This window comes from Miscanthus floridulus, chromosome 9, assembly GCF_019320115.1.
Source record: "Miscanthus floridulus cultivar M001 chromosome 9, ASM1932011v1, whole genome shotgun sequence".
NCBI lineage: Eukaryota > Viridiplantae > Streptophyta > Magnoliopsida > Poales > Poaceae > Miscanthus > Miscanthus floridulus.
In genome coordinates, this window is record NC_089588.1 from 26,197,824 (window position 1) to 26,214,680 (window position 16,857).

Genomic DNA, 16,857 nt, shown 5'->3' on the forward strand with positions numbered 1-16,857 from the left:
GCTCGTGCCGTGCCGCCCTCCTACTTTATCTTAGAGCCAGCGCTGCCCTCGCTTTTGCTCCACGCCGTCGCCAAACCCAAGCAGCTCGCCGCCGACCTCGCCGGCGTTGTCTCTCCCCCGCCCGATCCAATCCGCGCCGCTCAAATCTAATCCAACGGTGGAGATCAGCCCTTCGCCTGTCGTTTTTGCAAAAAGGCCATTACAATTATTTGCATCTCAACCCGCCGTCCCTGTGATTTTGTTAAAGAGCCCCTGTCTTTCTTCAAAATTGTATCCGCAGTCCTTAGGCAGATTCAAAATCAGATTTTGATTATTTTAAATTCAGAAATTAAGTTTTAGCTATTTACAAAATTGCCACTATCTTCATTAGGCCATAAAATCCCTGTTTTAACTCCGATTTGATTCGTTCAAGTTGCGTTAGGTTCGTAATTGAGTAATCTACATGTTCATACTACTGTTAAGTATGATTTCAACTTTTAAGATTTGAGGTTAGATTTAATCTATTATTTTACTAAAGGAAATCTTATTTAATTCAAAACTTCTTTGTTTTAACTCCAATTTTTGTGATCTTCGCGTCTGTGTGTTCGTAGTGAGACGTAGATTAGTTTTACAAACCTTTCATCTTGATATTATACTGATTGGTGTACTGTTCTAATCTATAGCTTTTCTTTGTTGTGCATGATTGCTTCTGGATGCTTGTATGTTGCTGTGGTTATTGAGTTTAGACGGTGAGCAATTCGTGGGTGACCAAGAGTACTACTTTGACGAGCAGGATCAACAGGAGCACTTTGTTCAAGGAAAGTATAGCATGGGATCATCCTTGTTTCCTATTCACCTTAATACTTTTAATTCATGATTGCATGTGTCGCCTTGATTAGGATTTTTTAGAATTGGACTTATACCTTGTCTCCTATGGGATATGCATTGGGTAGATTTGCTAGTGCTCAAATTAAACAATGATCTTGTAACTTGACTAATGATATATGCAATAAACATTAAAACATGACTTTTTAGCAACTTGGAAACAGGGGGCTAGAATGTTTAGCTACTTTCTAATGCTTCAGATTCCTCTCCTAAGGACTTATCTGTAAGTGATCATCTGGGACTTACAGTACAGCTGTGAGGGCTACATGGCTCTGGCTTTAGCTCAGTATAAGGACCTTTTCTAGCTTGTTAGTGGTTACCTTCATTCCCGTAAGAATGGCTTGCCGAATCGGGTATAGTGCGTCCTCTGTCCCCATGTGTATAGGCTGCGCGTCAATGTGCCATCGGGAAGAGGGGCTCTACGTCTGTTTGCCGAGTGAATCTAATGGCCCTAACTTGTTAGACGAACCTTTGAAAGGCTTTATAGTGACCCCTGTCTGCTCACCTTAGAAGTGTTTTGGGACTAATTAACCCGGGCATATGGGTATCACGACTCACAGTGAAAGTGTACAACCTCTGTAGAGTGTAAAACTGGTATATCAGCCATGCTCATGGTCACGAGCGGCCTTGGAACATTTACGGAATAGATGATCACTATGAATTATCCGTTTATGCTATTCATTATTTTGTTTACATTGATCATGTGTTTCCTATGGGATTGAAACAACTTGTTGCTACTCTTATGCTAAAATTGTGACAACTAAATGCTGAATGCTGTTAAATCTTTGTTAATCCTTTTGAGCCTCGTGAACCCCAAGTTACACTTGTTGAGTACGACATGTACTTACGCTTGTTTATTTTTATTATTTGGATAAAAATCCCGGATGGGTAACAGATGGCTATGCTTATGAAGACTTTCCTGAGGATTACTAGACTTGTGGTCAACCAGTTGATGTCCCTGTGATATGGAGCTTCTGCGAGAGATTTTTCTTTATACTTCCGCTACATTTATGTCAAGACTATGTCTTATTATTCATGATGTAATAAACACTTATGATGGTACTATCTATAATTTGTCGACTTATATGTATGACTGATCTCTGGACGCACATAAGATATTGCATCCCATTTTATCCTTAAAATCGGGTGTGACAGATTGGTATCAGAGCCATGTTGACTGTAGGATGCAAGCCTAGTTAGCAATGGTCGTTTTAGCGTCTTTTGCTTCACTCATTTTATGCTTCCCATTATACCGTTGTTATGTGCTAAATTTTATGCTTCTTTTGCCTCACTCTGTTATGAAAATTATTGCTTCTAATTTGACTAAATCTAATTATGTAGATGCCTTGTACCAATATGACCGCTGGCATCAGCACCGGAGGCTACTACCCGCCTCGTGGCTTGTATGAGTCCATGGAGCCACGTGAGGAGGAGGAATCCTAGGAGCAAGAAGTTGACTCACCAGCATGTGTACCTACGCCTGAGCCATTCAAGGAAGAGCCCGAAGAAGAAGAACCCGAAGAAGTGGAGGTCGTCGTATTGTTGGACGATGAGGAGGAGGACGCCATTCAAGAGGATGAGCCGATCCCTCCCCTGGGATGGACTACGAAGGTCTGGTACAAGCTGGTGTGTGAATCCTCCATTTCGCACCGCCGACTTCTGGGGATTCTTTAGACCTACTACGTTGATTAGGACGCAGCTGTGGAGTACGTCTGCAATGAGCATACACACCCTCTGGGGGACACTTATTGGAAGACCAAGGTGTGCATCTCCATCAGGGATGAAGAGAAGGAAGCATACCAGCTGGACTCGAACTATGCGCATCACGCTCACTATGCCACCATGGAAGATAGCATAGAAGATGCAGCCGCTGTAGCCTGCATGGGACTCCGTGGTAGTCGTTTTGATGATATGAAGGAAGATCAATTTCATTTCCTCTCTCACCAACACCCGGACTTGGGATGGGCAATAATGGACCCTGAAGGCACGAATCCCACTACTCAAGTGATGGTGCACTATGCCTATGAATTAGTGGACAAGAATCGATGGCTGGAAGATCAGCTGAAGGCATAGGAGGCGACCCTTAATACATACCGACAAGTGATAGATGAGGAAAGGGTGTGCCTCAACCTGCCAAGGATCTATGAGGAGCTTCCCCATGAATTTCGCCTATAGGTGTTGGAATCCTTTCTTTGTAGTAAGACGTTAGTAGCACAGGTGAAGTTGAGTCAAGTCGATTCGAGTAGTGCGGTGTGAACTTTAGTGTGCCTAGTTGGATTAGTATTATTATGTTTATGTGTGAGTTGGATTTTTGTAATGAGTGCTGGAACTTTGTGGCCATTAAATAAATAGTTGGGTTTGGTATATCTTGTTCTCTCGGATCTGTTTTTCGGAGCAGTCTGTCCTTATCTCAATGCCAATCGAAATCTACTGGACCAAAAATTATGAAATTTTTATGGGAACAACTAGACTTAAGTATCTTTCTAATGCCTCTGGAATAACCCCTATATCTGATCTGGTTTGAGAGATATAGCTGTTTCAAGTTGAAGTTTCTGTGCAGTCTGGAATCTGGAACATTTTCAGTTGTGTTCTGTTTTTGAGTAACCTAACGACAGAATCTGGGCATGTGGTCTGAATAAAAGTTGTAGCTAATTTATTAATCTTTCCAACCATGTAAAGAATGCCTCTTTTGGATATCTGTAACTCGAGATATGACTGTTTAATCGAGCTGCTGATGTTGGAACTCGTCCAGAAAATTTTCAGAATGTATTCTATATCTCGATAAGTGCATATAACTTGAAAATATCTAAATTTTGAATATTTGTGTTGTATGTCAGATGTCTGGAAGAGGAAGAGTCCGAGGTTGTGGAGGTGTTCCCCCACATCCACCACCACCACCGCCACCTGCTATTGAGCAGCTTCTGGCAGTGTAGACGCAGATTATGCAAGGTCTGGTGCAGAATCAGCAGAATCAACCAATTGGTGGAGCACCACATTACAAGCGTGGTGAATTTTTGAATGATGTCAGAGAGGTAAATGATGAGCCCCAGGTTAAAATACTAAAGGATATTGGAATGAGACTTGTTGAAAAATGTGATGGTTTACCTCTTGGGGTCAAAGTAATTGGAGGTCTCATGCGTCAGAAAAGGATAAGACGAACCGACTGGCAAAAGGTGTTAGATGATTCTCTATGGTCAGTATCACAAATGCATAAGAGCTAAATTATGCAATATATCTTAGCTATGAGGATCTGCGCCCTTGTTTGAAGCCTTGCTTTTTGTACTACTCCCACCTTCCTAAGGGTGCATTGTTTTATGTTGATGACATTATTGGCATGTGGATTAGTGAAGGATTTGTTCATGGAACATCAGATGACTTAGAAGAAATTGAAAGGGAATACTATGATGAGTTAATAGAGCGCAACCTTATTGAACCAGATAAGAACTATGTTGATCAAGAAGTTTGCAACATGCATGATATTGTCCGGTCATTTGCTCATAACGTGCATGGAGATGAAGCACTCATAGCTCACAATACTGAAATAGGTAATAATGACAAACTTAAATCAGATAAGTTTATTCGATTATCATTGGCAAACAAAGGATTAGAAGCTCATGAAATGGAATGGCGTTCTCTACAAACACAAATATCACTGGGAACACTGATTTCAGTTGGTAATATAAAGACTAAGCCAGGTGATTCATTTGTTTCTTTTTCAAGTCTACGAACACTACATTTGGACAGTTTAAATCTTGATGCAGTAGCTAAATCTTTGTATCAACTCAAACATTTGAGGTATTTGTCAATACACAACAGTAATACCTCTCGGTTACCCGAAAACATTGGCTTGCTGAAATTCCTGCAGTACATTAGCCTTTCTGGTTGTCTGAGTTTGGCTAAGCTTCCGTGTAGCATTGGAATGCTACAAGACTTGAGGTTTCTTAGACTTGATGGGACAAATATAAGTGTTGTACCTAGGGATTTTTGTGGTCTAACTTCGTTGAGGAAATTGTATGGGTTTCCAGCCGATATGGATTGTAATCACTGTAGTTTGGAAGCACTAGGGCCGCTCTCCCAGTTAAGAGAACTTAGTATCAATTTTTTGGAGAATGTAGCATCTTCCTCATCTGCTATACAGGCCAAACTTGGTGAAAAGAACCATCTAAGATATCTGTCGCTGTGTTGTACCAGTAGACTTGGCGATGATGTTGTGTTGGTAGAAGAGGAAGAAGGGATCTCTGAGAAAGATAAGTGGCAAATCGAGGAGGTTTTTGATGTGATCTGCCCTCCACTTGGCTTAGAAAACATTAACATTGAAGGGTATTTTGGTCAGCGGCTCCCAAGATGGATGATGCCGACAGCAGTCGCACCACTTCGGAGCTTGTGGATTCTAACGATGGATGACTTGGTCTGCTGCACAGAGCTTCCTAGTGGCTTGAGTCAGCTCCCTTGCTTGGAGCTGCTACAGATTACAAAGGCTCCAGCGATCAAGCATGTTGGACTTGAATTACTACAACCAAACAATCAGGTAGGGGTTGCATTTCCCAGATTGCAGGAGCTGCGTTTTGGGGGAATGGTCCAATGGGAGGAAGGGGAGTGGGAAGAACAAGTGAAAGCCATGCCTACCTTGGAGGAGTTTACACTCAAAATGTGCAAGTTGAGGCACCTAAGCTCTTTGGAGAAGTTCAGTTCTGTCGTCCTCCTCGTGGTGTTTAGAAACACTAACCTGGAGAGGATCAGTAACCTACCGAAACTGCAGAAGCTCGTCATCGTCATGTGCCCAGAGATGAAGGTATTGGAGGGCATGCCTGCACTACAGAGACTCAATTTGGAGGATTATGACATGGAAACAGTCCCAAGGTATCTGCAGGATGTGAACCCAAGGCATTTGCTGCTAGATTGTTCCTTATCCCTGCTCACTTCCATAGCAGCAGGGAAATCAGGTCCTGAGTGGCACAAGTTCAGCCACATCCAGCAAGTCAAGGCATTTGCCACAGATGAAAGGATTTCAAGGAAAAGATATGTGACCTACAGAAGAGATCCTTTCCGCTTTGAGACAAATATCAGTGGCTCTGCCATTGCCCAAGGTAAATTAACACAGCCTTCTTCCAATGTATTTTATTTTCTAGTACTCTGTTTTCTTCTTAGTTTCCTTCATTCAATTCAATTCACCTTCTGCAGCTCGCAACCGCCGCAAGTGGCTTACTTACTTCCAAACATGTCCCATTGAAGACGAGTGGCTGACAGGATATGACACACGTATGCAGAAAAACGTGTGCACCTCTGTGTACGCTTCAGGTAAAAATTTCGGTTACATGTTGATTACTTCCCTCTGTTTCAGTAATCGTGCATGATAACACCTCCTTACACACACGATTAATCGAACATGGCGAGATGTTTACCATTTCATGTCGTGTAACGTATTTTATCAACATGTGCAGCTGCAACGCCTATCGTCACTTGAGTCGCTGGCTTGATGAAGCCTGCTTGCACTGCCGTGAAGCTGACAACATCGGTTCCCCATCATATCAGTGGACCGAAGCAGCAGTATATTCTGCATGTACACGGATTATTCTGACCAGACAAACATAAGCCACAAGTGGAAACGTCAAGGGGAAATCAAGAAATTGCGACGAACCCTAGTTTTTCAACCCTACAAGTTGATTCGCCCCGACTTATGAACTCGCGATGAATTAGATGAAATCCTTCGGTGGAAGGGACCAACGCACGTCCTAGTGTATCTCAGATAAAAAAGAACGAGTCAAAACACTCTCAAAATGACGAATCGAGCCAAGAGAGAAAGGGGGAAAACAAGAACGTGAAGAACCCAAACGCGATTCACAAAAGCACCTCACAAATCGAATCCCGGAGGACACGATGAGGTTAGGGCCTCCATTCCCAACCAAAATCACATGTTCAATTACCCCGGGACACTAGTTCATCGGTGGACCACTCGAGAAGAACCTAGAGAGGGAGAAAACCTAAGAAGATGAAATGAAAAATGGCAAGAGGTGAGGGAGATTGGGGCTCCTTCATCCTTATTTAACAGGGCTATTACACAATCATAAACCTCCCTCATCCTTATTTAACTAAGTGAAACGATGCTTCCCATTCGGTTGACTTCTGATTGATTGATTTGTTGGATTGGAGGACTGGTGTCACACCCTAAAATTTCTAATTTTGGGTTGTGCATAGAAAACACTAAATAAAATAAATTATTTTAATATTTGGACAAAATTTATCAAGTTTAGTTTGAGCTAGCCCAAATTTAGTTATAGGAAAAATGTGAATATTCAAAGTTTTCTAATTTTGGCGGGCTTTTGGATGATGTGATGTTTGCTTGTTGCTTTTTTGTGTGTTGAGAGTGAGCAAAGTCTTTATAATGTGTTAGTAGGTCGATTTTGCTTCTCCGGCATGCTTTTATCATTTTGTACAATCAAATTCTTTGTTTCTCGGCTCAAGTTTTCGTTGGGAGCTTCCTAAAATCTTTTCTTTGTAACGCAAATCACTCATTTCAGTTCCTCGTCCGTCAATCAATCTCTACAAACTTCTCAGGAATTTTTCTAGTTTTTTCTCTTGAACTTGTTCCTACTTGCCTATGAGCATAATCTAATTTTTAGATGCTCCAAATTATTTTATCATGGGCTCCAAATACTTTATTTGGGTTCCTCATGTTCCATAATGTCTCTCGAAAATTTTCCCGAATTTTCAGAGCTTTCGGAGTATTTTTCGCGGCTTAAATAATAATTCTAGACTTTTTCTGGAATTATTTTATCCATGAAATTAATTAATTCCAAAAATAATAAATTTCTCATTTTTTCCGTTGCTCAAAGCCCATGTGCAATAATCCAAATAAATCCTAAAGGCCCACACATTTATTTACTAATAGGTTTTAATGATTATTTAGGCCTATTAGTTTATGTAGAGGGTACAACATCAATTAATATTATATTGTTAGTTGATGTAGATGTGAGGAGTTTTTCTTCCTATAAATATGTACCAACTCCTTAGGCAAAGCACACCAAAACTACCGTAAAGGGAGCCCCTAGTTTGAAAAATCCCTCCTCTAGTCAATTAGAATTTCTTGTCGTGTCATCACCGGCCAACTCCGACGACTCCTCCGGTGAGCTTTTCCGGCCATCTCGAGCATCTCCGGCGAAGACCACTGTCACCATGAGGTTTGTCTCGACGTACTCTATACCTTAATGTCCTTATCAATGGATCACCATTTGACCACTCCATCTACGTTTTTCTCTTTCCGGCTCGAGTTTTCCGACGACCTCGCCTTGGATGGCTTCTTGGTTCTTATCTGGCCGCTGCTTGGCTCTCCGGCGCCATAGCCCGCTGGGCGAGTGCGCGTGCACTGCTGCAGCCACCGCGTTTTCCCTGCCTCAGCCCGGCCGCCGTGCGGCGCCTGCACTGTGCGTGCATGGCTGGCTCGGGAGCCGTTCGGTCATCGTCGGGCGCCGCCCGTCGCGGATGACGCATGTGCGCAGGTGGGAGTCGAGGCCTCCAAGTTCTAGGCTCATGCTAAGCTCAGCCCTGTCTTAGCCTCCCCGGCCGAGATTCCCTATGAGCACGGCAGCAGGTTCCAATGGCCATGAACGTCACGATCTGCAACAGCCAAGGATGAAGACGACATAATTATGAAACTGCCACTGGTTCGTAATGTCTCCACCGTTTCTTCGTTTTAATTTCGATTCAGTTTGTTCAAGTTGCGTTAGATTCTTGCCGACGTGTTCTACAAAGTAATGGTAATGTTTTCATGTCACATGTTTTCTATATATAGTTGAATATTAAATTAATTTATATATATATGCAACCAATTTTATAATTAAAAACAACATAGCTAAATGTCGATCTTTCCTAAATAAACTCTAATTTGATTAATATTAATATATAAGTTTGTAATTATAGTTTGGTTAGCTCAATCATGCGTCACGTATAATTTGAATAGATATTTCCACTTGTTATTTTATCTTTGCAAATTTTAAGTTTAATATGACTTAAATTAGACGGCCGTATTTATTAATAAAATATGATCCGTCATAACTCGACTTTTGAATTAAAAGATGATTTGACTAATCTAAACTAATAATTTTTCCATGGTTTTGTTAACTAAAATAAATCCAGCTTATAGTTGTTTCTTTTCTTTTATAGTATAATATAGAACTCCCGATTGTCGTTTCTTTTTAACGGGAATTCCATTATTGACATTTCTTGTGTTGTCGAAACCACAACAACGAGCCCTCCCTCCTAGTACGTTGTTTTAAAGCTTTTGCTATGATTGGTGTATTGTTCTTAGTTTACTTTGCTTACTTGCTTGTATGTTTCTTTGTGCTTGGTGTTTGTCACGAGTAGAAAAGAACCGTACGTAAGCAGTGGAGATCAGAAGTTGAGCGCACGAAGCTGTAGAAGCTGTAGAATGGAAGATAAAGTTGAAGCTTCTCTGAGCAAGTTGCTTTGGGTGTAAAGTAAGTTTAAGGCAAGTATAGCATGTGATCATCCTTGTTTCCTATTCACTTTAATTGATTAAATCCATGTTGTATGTGTCACCTTGATAGGAATTCCCTAGAATTGAACTTATACCTTGTGACCTACGGGATATGCATTGGGTAGCTTTGCTAGTGCTCAATTAAACCATGATCTTGTAACTTGACTAATGGTATATACAATAAATATTAAAATATGACTTTTTAGCAACTTGGAAATAGGGGGCTGGAGTGTTTAGCTACTTTCTAAATGCTTCAGATTTCTCTCCCTAAAGACTTATCTGTAAGTGAACATCCATGACTTACAGTACAGCTGTGAGGGCTACATGGCTCTGGCTTTAGCTCAGTATGATGACTTTTTCTAGCTTGTTAGAGGTTACCTTTATGGCGCAAGAGGGATGTGTTCTGGGTTGGATATAGTGCGACCTCTGTCCGTCAGTGTATAGTCTACGCGTCATTATGCCTGTCGGAAGGGGTGCCCTACATTCGTAGGCCACAGAATCCTAGCGGCCCTAACTTGTTAGACAAACCTTTGAAAGGCTTTATAGTGAACCCTGCCGACCTTCCTTGGTAGTGGGTCAAGAGGTTGGCCGCCTCAGACGAAAGGGTAAGTCACGACTCACAGTGAAAGTGTACAACCTTTACAGAGTGTAAAACTGGTATATCAGCCGTGCTCACGGTCACAAGCGGCCTTGGAACATTTACGGAATAGATGAACACTAAGGATTATCTGTTTATGCTATTCATTATTCATGTTTATATTGATCATGTGTTTTGCTTTGGGAATTGAAGCAACTTGTTGCTACTCTTATTTTAAAATTGTGATAACTAAAAGCTGAACGCTGTTAAACCTGTGTCAAGCCTTTTGAGCCTCATGAACCCCGTGTTATATTTACTGAGTACAACATGTGCTCACCCTTGCTATTTTCCCACACCCCCAGACTCTAGTAAAAGTTGCTCAGAAGATTGGTGAATACAATGAAGGACTTCTTAGGATACTATCAGAAGTGTTTGGCATACGTTGCCCCCAGTCAGCCATCCCTGTGAAGTTGGAGCCTGAGGAAAACAAGAGTAACCGTTCCGCTATACTCTGATGTAAGTGTTAATTATAAGTATGTTTCCGCTATATAACATTGTTTCTGATATCCTCTATTCTATTGTTGTATATGTGGACTTCCTGAGCACACATATGGCAAGCCTGGTTTTGTTCTTAAAACCGGGTGTGACAACTGGGAGTGGGTTGAACAAGTTAAAGCTATGCCTATCTTGGAGAGCCTTAAGATGACGAAGGCTGTCCAATGAAGTGGTACGTGCTGTACACAAGGGATCCTTTCTGCTTTGAGACAAATAATATCTGTCGCTCTGCCATTGCCAAAGGTAAATTAATAGATCCTTCATCTAACAATTTCTTTTAGGTACTCTGTTTTCCTAGATCCCTTCAGTCAATTCGATTCGTAATGTGCTGCACGCATCCATCGCAAGTTCTGTTATATTTGTGTAACACACACGGCGACTGATTTATTTATTGCAAATGTTTGTTTCAGCTGGGAGACTGCAAATCTAAGCCTCAACTAATGCATTTTGGCCTTTCGCTGATCTGCATCTGTACATTCTGCCAACTGCTTGTACGAGTACAGAACAAGACTTGCTCTGTTTTCACTGTTTGTTGACTCTGCCTTTACTCCCGTATTATTGGTTTAGGTTCTTTCTTTCACGCTGCTAATGTCATGGACTCATGGCAGACTGCAAATGTTAACAAGAAATAGTTGTGATAGATACAGAGAAAGGTCGTACAGTCTGCGTATCACCTGAGAATCTGCGTAGAGATTTCTGTTGGGAGCGGATCCGGGAGATTTCTGTTGGGAGCGTAGAGAAATGTCATGTACGGTTAGCCTAAACTATCGTTGCCAAAACAAAACAAAAAAAAATTGGCCACAAAGGAGGAAATATTTAATTGGCCGTTCATTAATGATAAAATATCTAATAGATACTACGATCATGTTAAAGATTGGTTAATATATCTTAATAAAATATCTGGCCTTCATGATCACGTTAACGATTGGTTATGTATTATAATATATAAGATATCAGCCCAAAACATTCGTGGTTAGTTAATATTTTAATAAAAAATCAAATAGAAATAAAGTTAGTCTATTAATAAAGCATGTAAAGGGTATAATCTATCAACCTCAACAAAATACATACACTTAGTGCTTGACTGCTGGTAAAAGAGGTGTGACAACTGACTGTCTAAAATAGATTCAATTTTTGTCAACCCCACCAAAACAATAAACTATTTGTTTGGCATTTTTCCTGTAATTTCATTGTTTATTGATTAAGGATAATTCAACATAACCCTCAAATTTGCATATAAATAAACCACGTTTATAATTTTGAATGACAATTCAAAGTAATGCTCTAAATTTATTCCTAAACCATCCGTCTCAGCCATTATAAAAAATAATTTAAAATATCCTAATATTTTTATGTTACTCACATCGACCATTACGAAAGAAAATAAAAAATATCTACTAAGTTTGCATTCAAATTATCATATATGCCATTATGAAAGTTATATTATGAAATATCGTCCAATATTCAGAAAGTACTATAGGTATTTGTTAATTTAAAAGTAAGAATGCTTTCCCTCATGTAGTCCAGATAAATATGTATGCATGAGGATAGATATTTATTTTAATTTATTTAATGTCCCTTAACAACACAAAGCAATGACATTGACAATTCACTTAAAGTTATATTGATACTCCACAATAATAAATTTTTATGTCATTATTCCAAATAAGTTTATACATTTTGACTAATATACTAATATTCCCAATTTAATTTTAAACCGTCTATATTATATAAAATAATAATACTACACATATATAATGTTTTGATATAAAGAAATCCAACATCTTGAGTGGTGGTGCAAGCTGAAATGGCTATTTATGCTGTTGTCAAAATTAACGGGTACCCTAGGATCTAGAATTTTTTTAATAAAATAAAACCTACAATTTAGATAAAATATACAATAAGCACTAGTGTTTTTACTTAAAAAATGTTCCTATATTGTGCAATTCTACTAATATCAATATATTAAAATTTGATTGAAGTAAATATATGCACATCAAGTACACATGCGTGCTTAATATATATATTATGTTTTAGTAATCATGAAAATATTTTATTAATGACTCATACATTAATGATACTGTTTACATCAAAATTTGGGAAAAGAACGCGGGAATTCAAAGACTTCCAAGATGGTGCCAGTCAAGGAATCGATTGCATAAGAATCGATATCAGCTAATTCAGATACGACTCTGGGATCCGCTCTCTTTGAATGACGTCAGTAGATAACGATGATGAGCTGCAATTGGCGTCTGGAAACTGCATATCGGACTCTACAAAAGGGGAAAGATTAGGGTCCAAGTTATCTTAAGATAGGAATGTTTTCTTTTATACCGAAGATTGTAATGAGTCATACTCGAGTAGGATTCATACGTAGGTTCCGAGTATAAATATTGGACCTCGGCTATTGTAAAGGACACACAATCAATCAAATACAAGTTACTTACTTTTTCGGCTTCGGCCACCCTTAGGAGTAGGAAAAGAGTAGATCTCGGAGAGTTCTTCAGCGAGCAAGGCTGCATCGGTCCGGCCGACCTCCGGCTTGTCTGTAAGTACTGTCATGGCTTATACTTCTGTTCGTACGGCTGCATCGATCTGGTCGACCTCCACTGTGACCCTGGTATAAGCTAGTTGTCGAATCTTGTCTAGTTCAAGTACGGCTGCATCGATCCGGTCGACCTCCACTGCTCGAACTAGATTGAGGTCAAGTTATCGTCTCTAAGGGTGGCGTCCTTCGGATAGATTCATTAAGTTACCGATCTTGCTGATGTGTCTCATTGTTATCAGTTTACAGCAATATCAATCCGCTCGATCGAGATCGAATTAGATCAGCCTTATATCCTTTTAGTCCGTCGTTCGCTTTACTACAACATGATATTTCTTACTCTCAAGGATGGGTTATGCTTCATTGACTGTTTTTACTTCGATCTTGATCATGCATAGTACGAGGTTGAGGCATGAATAATCTTGAAGAGGTTTGCTGGCTAGTTGAATCTGGTTTATAGTTCACCATTATGGCTGTAACGATCCGGTCGATCCCCACCGATGGCACTATAGATTGGGGGATGCTAGCTAGTAGATCTATTCCTGGTTAGGCATAACCACAGTTGTTTGCTATGCTTGCATCGGCTAAATAGCCGATCGCCTGTGCGTTAACGCCTACGGTGTCCGTCCATGATTCTGTTAACCGTGAATAGATCCGTGTGCTTTGAGGGCTTGATTCATCGTCTTTTTCACGACTGCATCGATCCTGTCGAACCCCACTGTTAGGGATAGCGGGTTGAGTCTAAGGAGTCCACGGATTTATTCGTGTGAAATAGTCGATTGTTCGCACGCTGTAGTCCTTTTCACCTGAATTGGCTATTTTAGCTGATTCATATGAGCCTTCACGTATAGCATGTCTTTCGGAAAGCCTATTGAAGTACGGATGTGTTTGCGGATTCTTCGGTTTTAGTTTGTTACTATCATCATAGCTGCCATTGATGTGGTCAAATCTCACTGTTGGTGGTAACAGATTAGATTCAGAGCGTTTGTAGATCCGTTTGTATTAGATAGTCGATTCGTTCGTGTGCTATATCTTTTTCTGATTAGATTCATCGGCTTAATGGTTTACACTAGCAATATCTGTCTAGCTGATGATCTTATTTACATATATGTGTATTGTACCTGTCAATATGAAATTAATCACTACCCAAAAGCTTTACAGTCCGTAACAGCCGATTTCTGTGTGGATCGGCTATTTAGTCGCCTTTCGCATCTGTCTGCTCCTGAAGCGGCACACTTGGAACTGTCTGGGCACATACCGGCATGTTCCACCTTAAATTACTGATAAACTTTCTCTCCTTGTCAATTGCAGGGTCAAATTGACTGGCACGTCTCGGGAGGATTACGCATGATCGATTATCCCTGCGTTGAAGCCAGGCGGATCTCCAGCTTCATCGAGCAGACCCTTCCGGCTTGCTCGTGTGCCCGGCACGAGACGAATTTTTGTGCTGACACACGTTCTGGCACGCCCGGTGGGACCCCACAATCGTCATCGCGGCTCACAACAACAACGACATCCTTATGGTACCTTATGAAGACCTACTTGATAGAGATAAAGATGTCATCAGCAAAGCTATAGAAGAATTTCAGAACAAACAGATGCAGATGAGACTGAAGACAGGTGTTTCTTCATGGAAGCTATAAACAAATCTGTTCATGATGCCATATCGAACCATAATGAAATTTTCTTGAACACATTCCACAACACCATGAAGGAGGTGTTTCATGGGTTTCCAGTTGATCAGATTGGGCCGGCTTATTACAACATTCCATATACGTTGACTCAGGGAACCAATCAAGCCGGTACCAGCTATCAAGAAGCGGCACCAACTGGTAATGATGATGTCTAGGCAGTTCAGAGTTCATCTGAGCAAGCTCAAGGTGCTACTATGAATAAGATATAGTATAATCCTGGATCATCAGTGCAGCATGTGCAACAGCCGGCGGGGCAAGGTCAAAACCAGATGATTAATTTTGGCACATGAGGCCATATACCATCGTCGGCTCAAAAAATAGCGCCATCAATTCAAAGGTTCTGTAGAGATATATATCCTAATGTCTATAACCAGAGACTTCAAGCAGCAAACTAGCGGAGGACCCAACAGATAGAGATTCCACAAGGGTATCATTATGGCACAGATTATAACACCCTTCACGTGATTCCAAATCCAGGGTATCAAGGCACATGAGATTTCAATCCATAGATAGGTCAGCAGGTGCAGCGAAATCTAAATTCAAATGCTGATGAGTTATTGTTGAGAGTGACCGAGATAATTAAGAATTAGTTCGGTCTAAAGCCAAAAGGGCTGACCTTCTCGTACAAACGCCCATATCCAGAATGGTATGGGTCGCTCTTCCTACAAGTTACAGGCTCCTAGAGTTTGGTAAGTTCACTAGCCAAGATAGCACAAGCACAATAGAACATGTCAATAGGTATCTTATGTAATTGGGTGAAGCATCCGTTGAAGAGGCCCATCGAGTTCGTTTCTTCTCCCTGTCACTGTCAGGACCAGCCTTCACTTGGTTTTCATTACTGCCAGTCAACTCCATTGCCAATTGGGCTAACCTGGAGAAGAAATTTCATACATATTTTTATACTAGGACTGGAGAAAAGAAGATTATCGATTTGACAACTATAAGGTAGAAAACTAATGAATTAGGCACTGAGTTTCTTCAGACGTTCCGATAGACTAGAAATTTGTGCCTCTCATTGAACTTGGCTGATGATCAGCTGGCTACTTTGGCCGTTCAAGGGATGTTGCCGACATGGAGAGAGAAGCTGATGGGATAAGAGTTTGATAACTTGGGTCAATTGGCTCAGTGAGTGGCAGCACTCAATAGCCAATTCTAGAGTATGCACAGAGATACCCGATTCTAGAAAAGTACCACAATGGCCGAAGCCTATAATCTATATTCAGTCGATGACAGCTATGAGGACGATGAAGAGGAAGAGGTTGCTGTGGCTGAATGAAATTGGGGCAAAAAAATAGTGATGGTGCCAAATCCTTGGGGAAGAGGAGTTGAGGAGAGCTATGACTTTGACGTCACAAAATCAGACAAGCTCTTCGATTTCTTGCTCGAGAAGGGACAGATCAAGTTGCCCGATAATCATGTTATGTTGCCCCCTGATCAGTTGATAAATAAGAAGTTTTGCAAGTTTCACAACGCTACGTCTCATTCTACTAATGAATGTAGAGTTTTCTGGCAGCATATACAGAGGGCTATTCAGCAAGGGAGGCTCAAATTTGATACGCCTCGGAAGATGAAAGTTGATGATAATCCTTTCTTAGGAGATCAAAACATGGTCGAGGCTAGGCTGCTCAAAGGAAAGACTAAGGTCCTGACATCAACCAAATCAAGAGAAACTGTAACAGTCGATCCCGAGATGCAAATATCGGCTGATGAATACAGAGATATTAAAAAGACGTCGCGACAAGCAAAATAGCCGATATGAGCAGGGAGAAATGTCAAAAGATGGGGCGACAAAGCCGCGGTTACATCTTGAATTTTGTTGAATAAATGGCAGCGGCAGAAGGAAAAGGATTATCAACGTTGGTTAGAAGAGCAAGAATACCGGTGTCAACAGGAAGAAGAAAGGTATGAAAGGAAACAAGCCGAATCACATTGGAATTGTCCTTTCTTCAGACATTGCTGGAATGAAGGTTTGAAGTTGCCTACCAGGAATAGTTGTCCAGAGTGCAACGAACAATATTGGGAGTTTAGGCAATCTCAAACCAGCCGCCGGTCTGTCCATGCACAAGATGTGTATCATCATAATAACATGGATCGGCGCTTAAAAAATAAAAGTGTTCATGATTGGCTT

General features: G+C 40.8%; 1 protein-coding gene across 1 annotated transcript; it reads left to right on the forward strand.

Moving 5' to 3' along the window:
- The first annotated feature begins 3,806 nt into the window (after positions 1–3,806).
- LOC136479521 (putative disease resistance RPP13-like protein 1) lies at positions 3,807–6,456 on the forward strand. Its single transcript, XM_066477365.1, has 4 exons — positions 3,807–4,057; positions 4,210–5,951; positions 6,046–6,151; positions 6,306–6,456. Exons 1-4 carry the CDS (start codon positions 3,807–3,809, stop codon positions 6,454–6,456), a joined length of 2,250 nt encoding a protein of 749 aa, XP_066333462.1.
- The last annotated feature ends 10,401 nt before the right edge of the window (positions 6,457–16,857 follow it).

Coding starts and splice junctions, on each gene's coding strand:
- LOC136479521 (XM_066477365.1), top strand. CDS start 3,807: ATGCAAGGTCTGGTGCAGAATCAGCAGAATCAACCAATTGGTGGAGCA. Junction 4,058..4,209: donor GTGTTAGATGATTCTCTATG/GTCAGTATCACA, acceptor CATGTGGATTAG/TGAAGGATTTGTTCATGGAA. Junction 5,952..6,045: donor TGGCTCTGCCATTGCCCAAG/GTAAATTAACAC, acceptor CACCTTCTGCAG/CTCGCAACCGCCGCAAGTGG.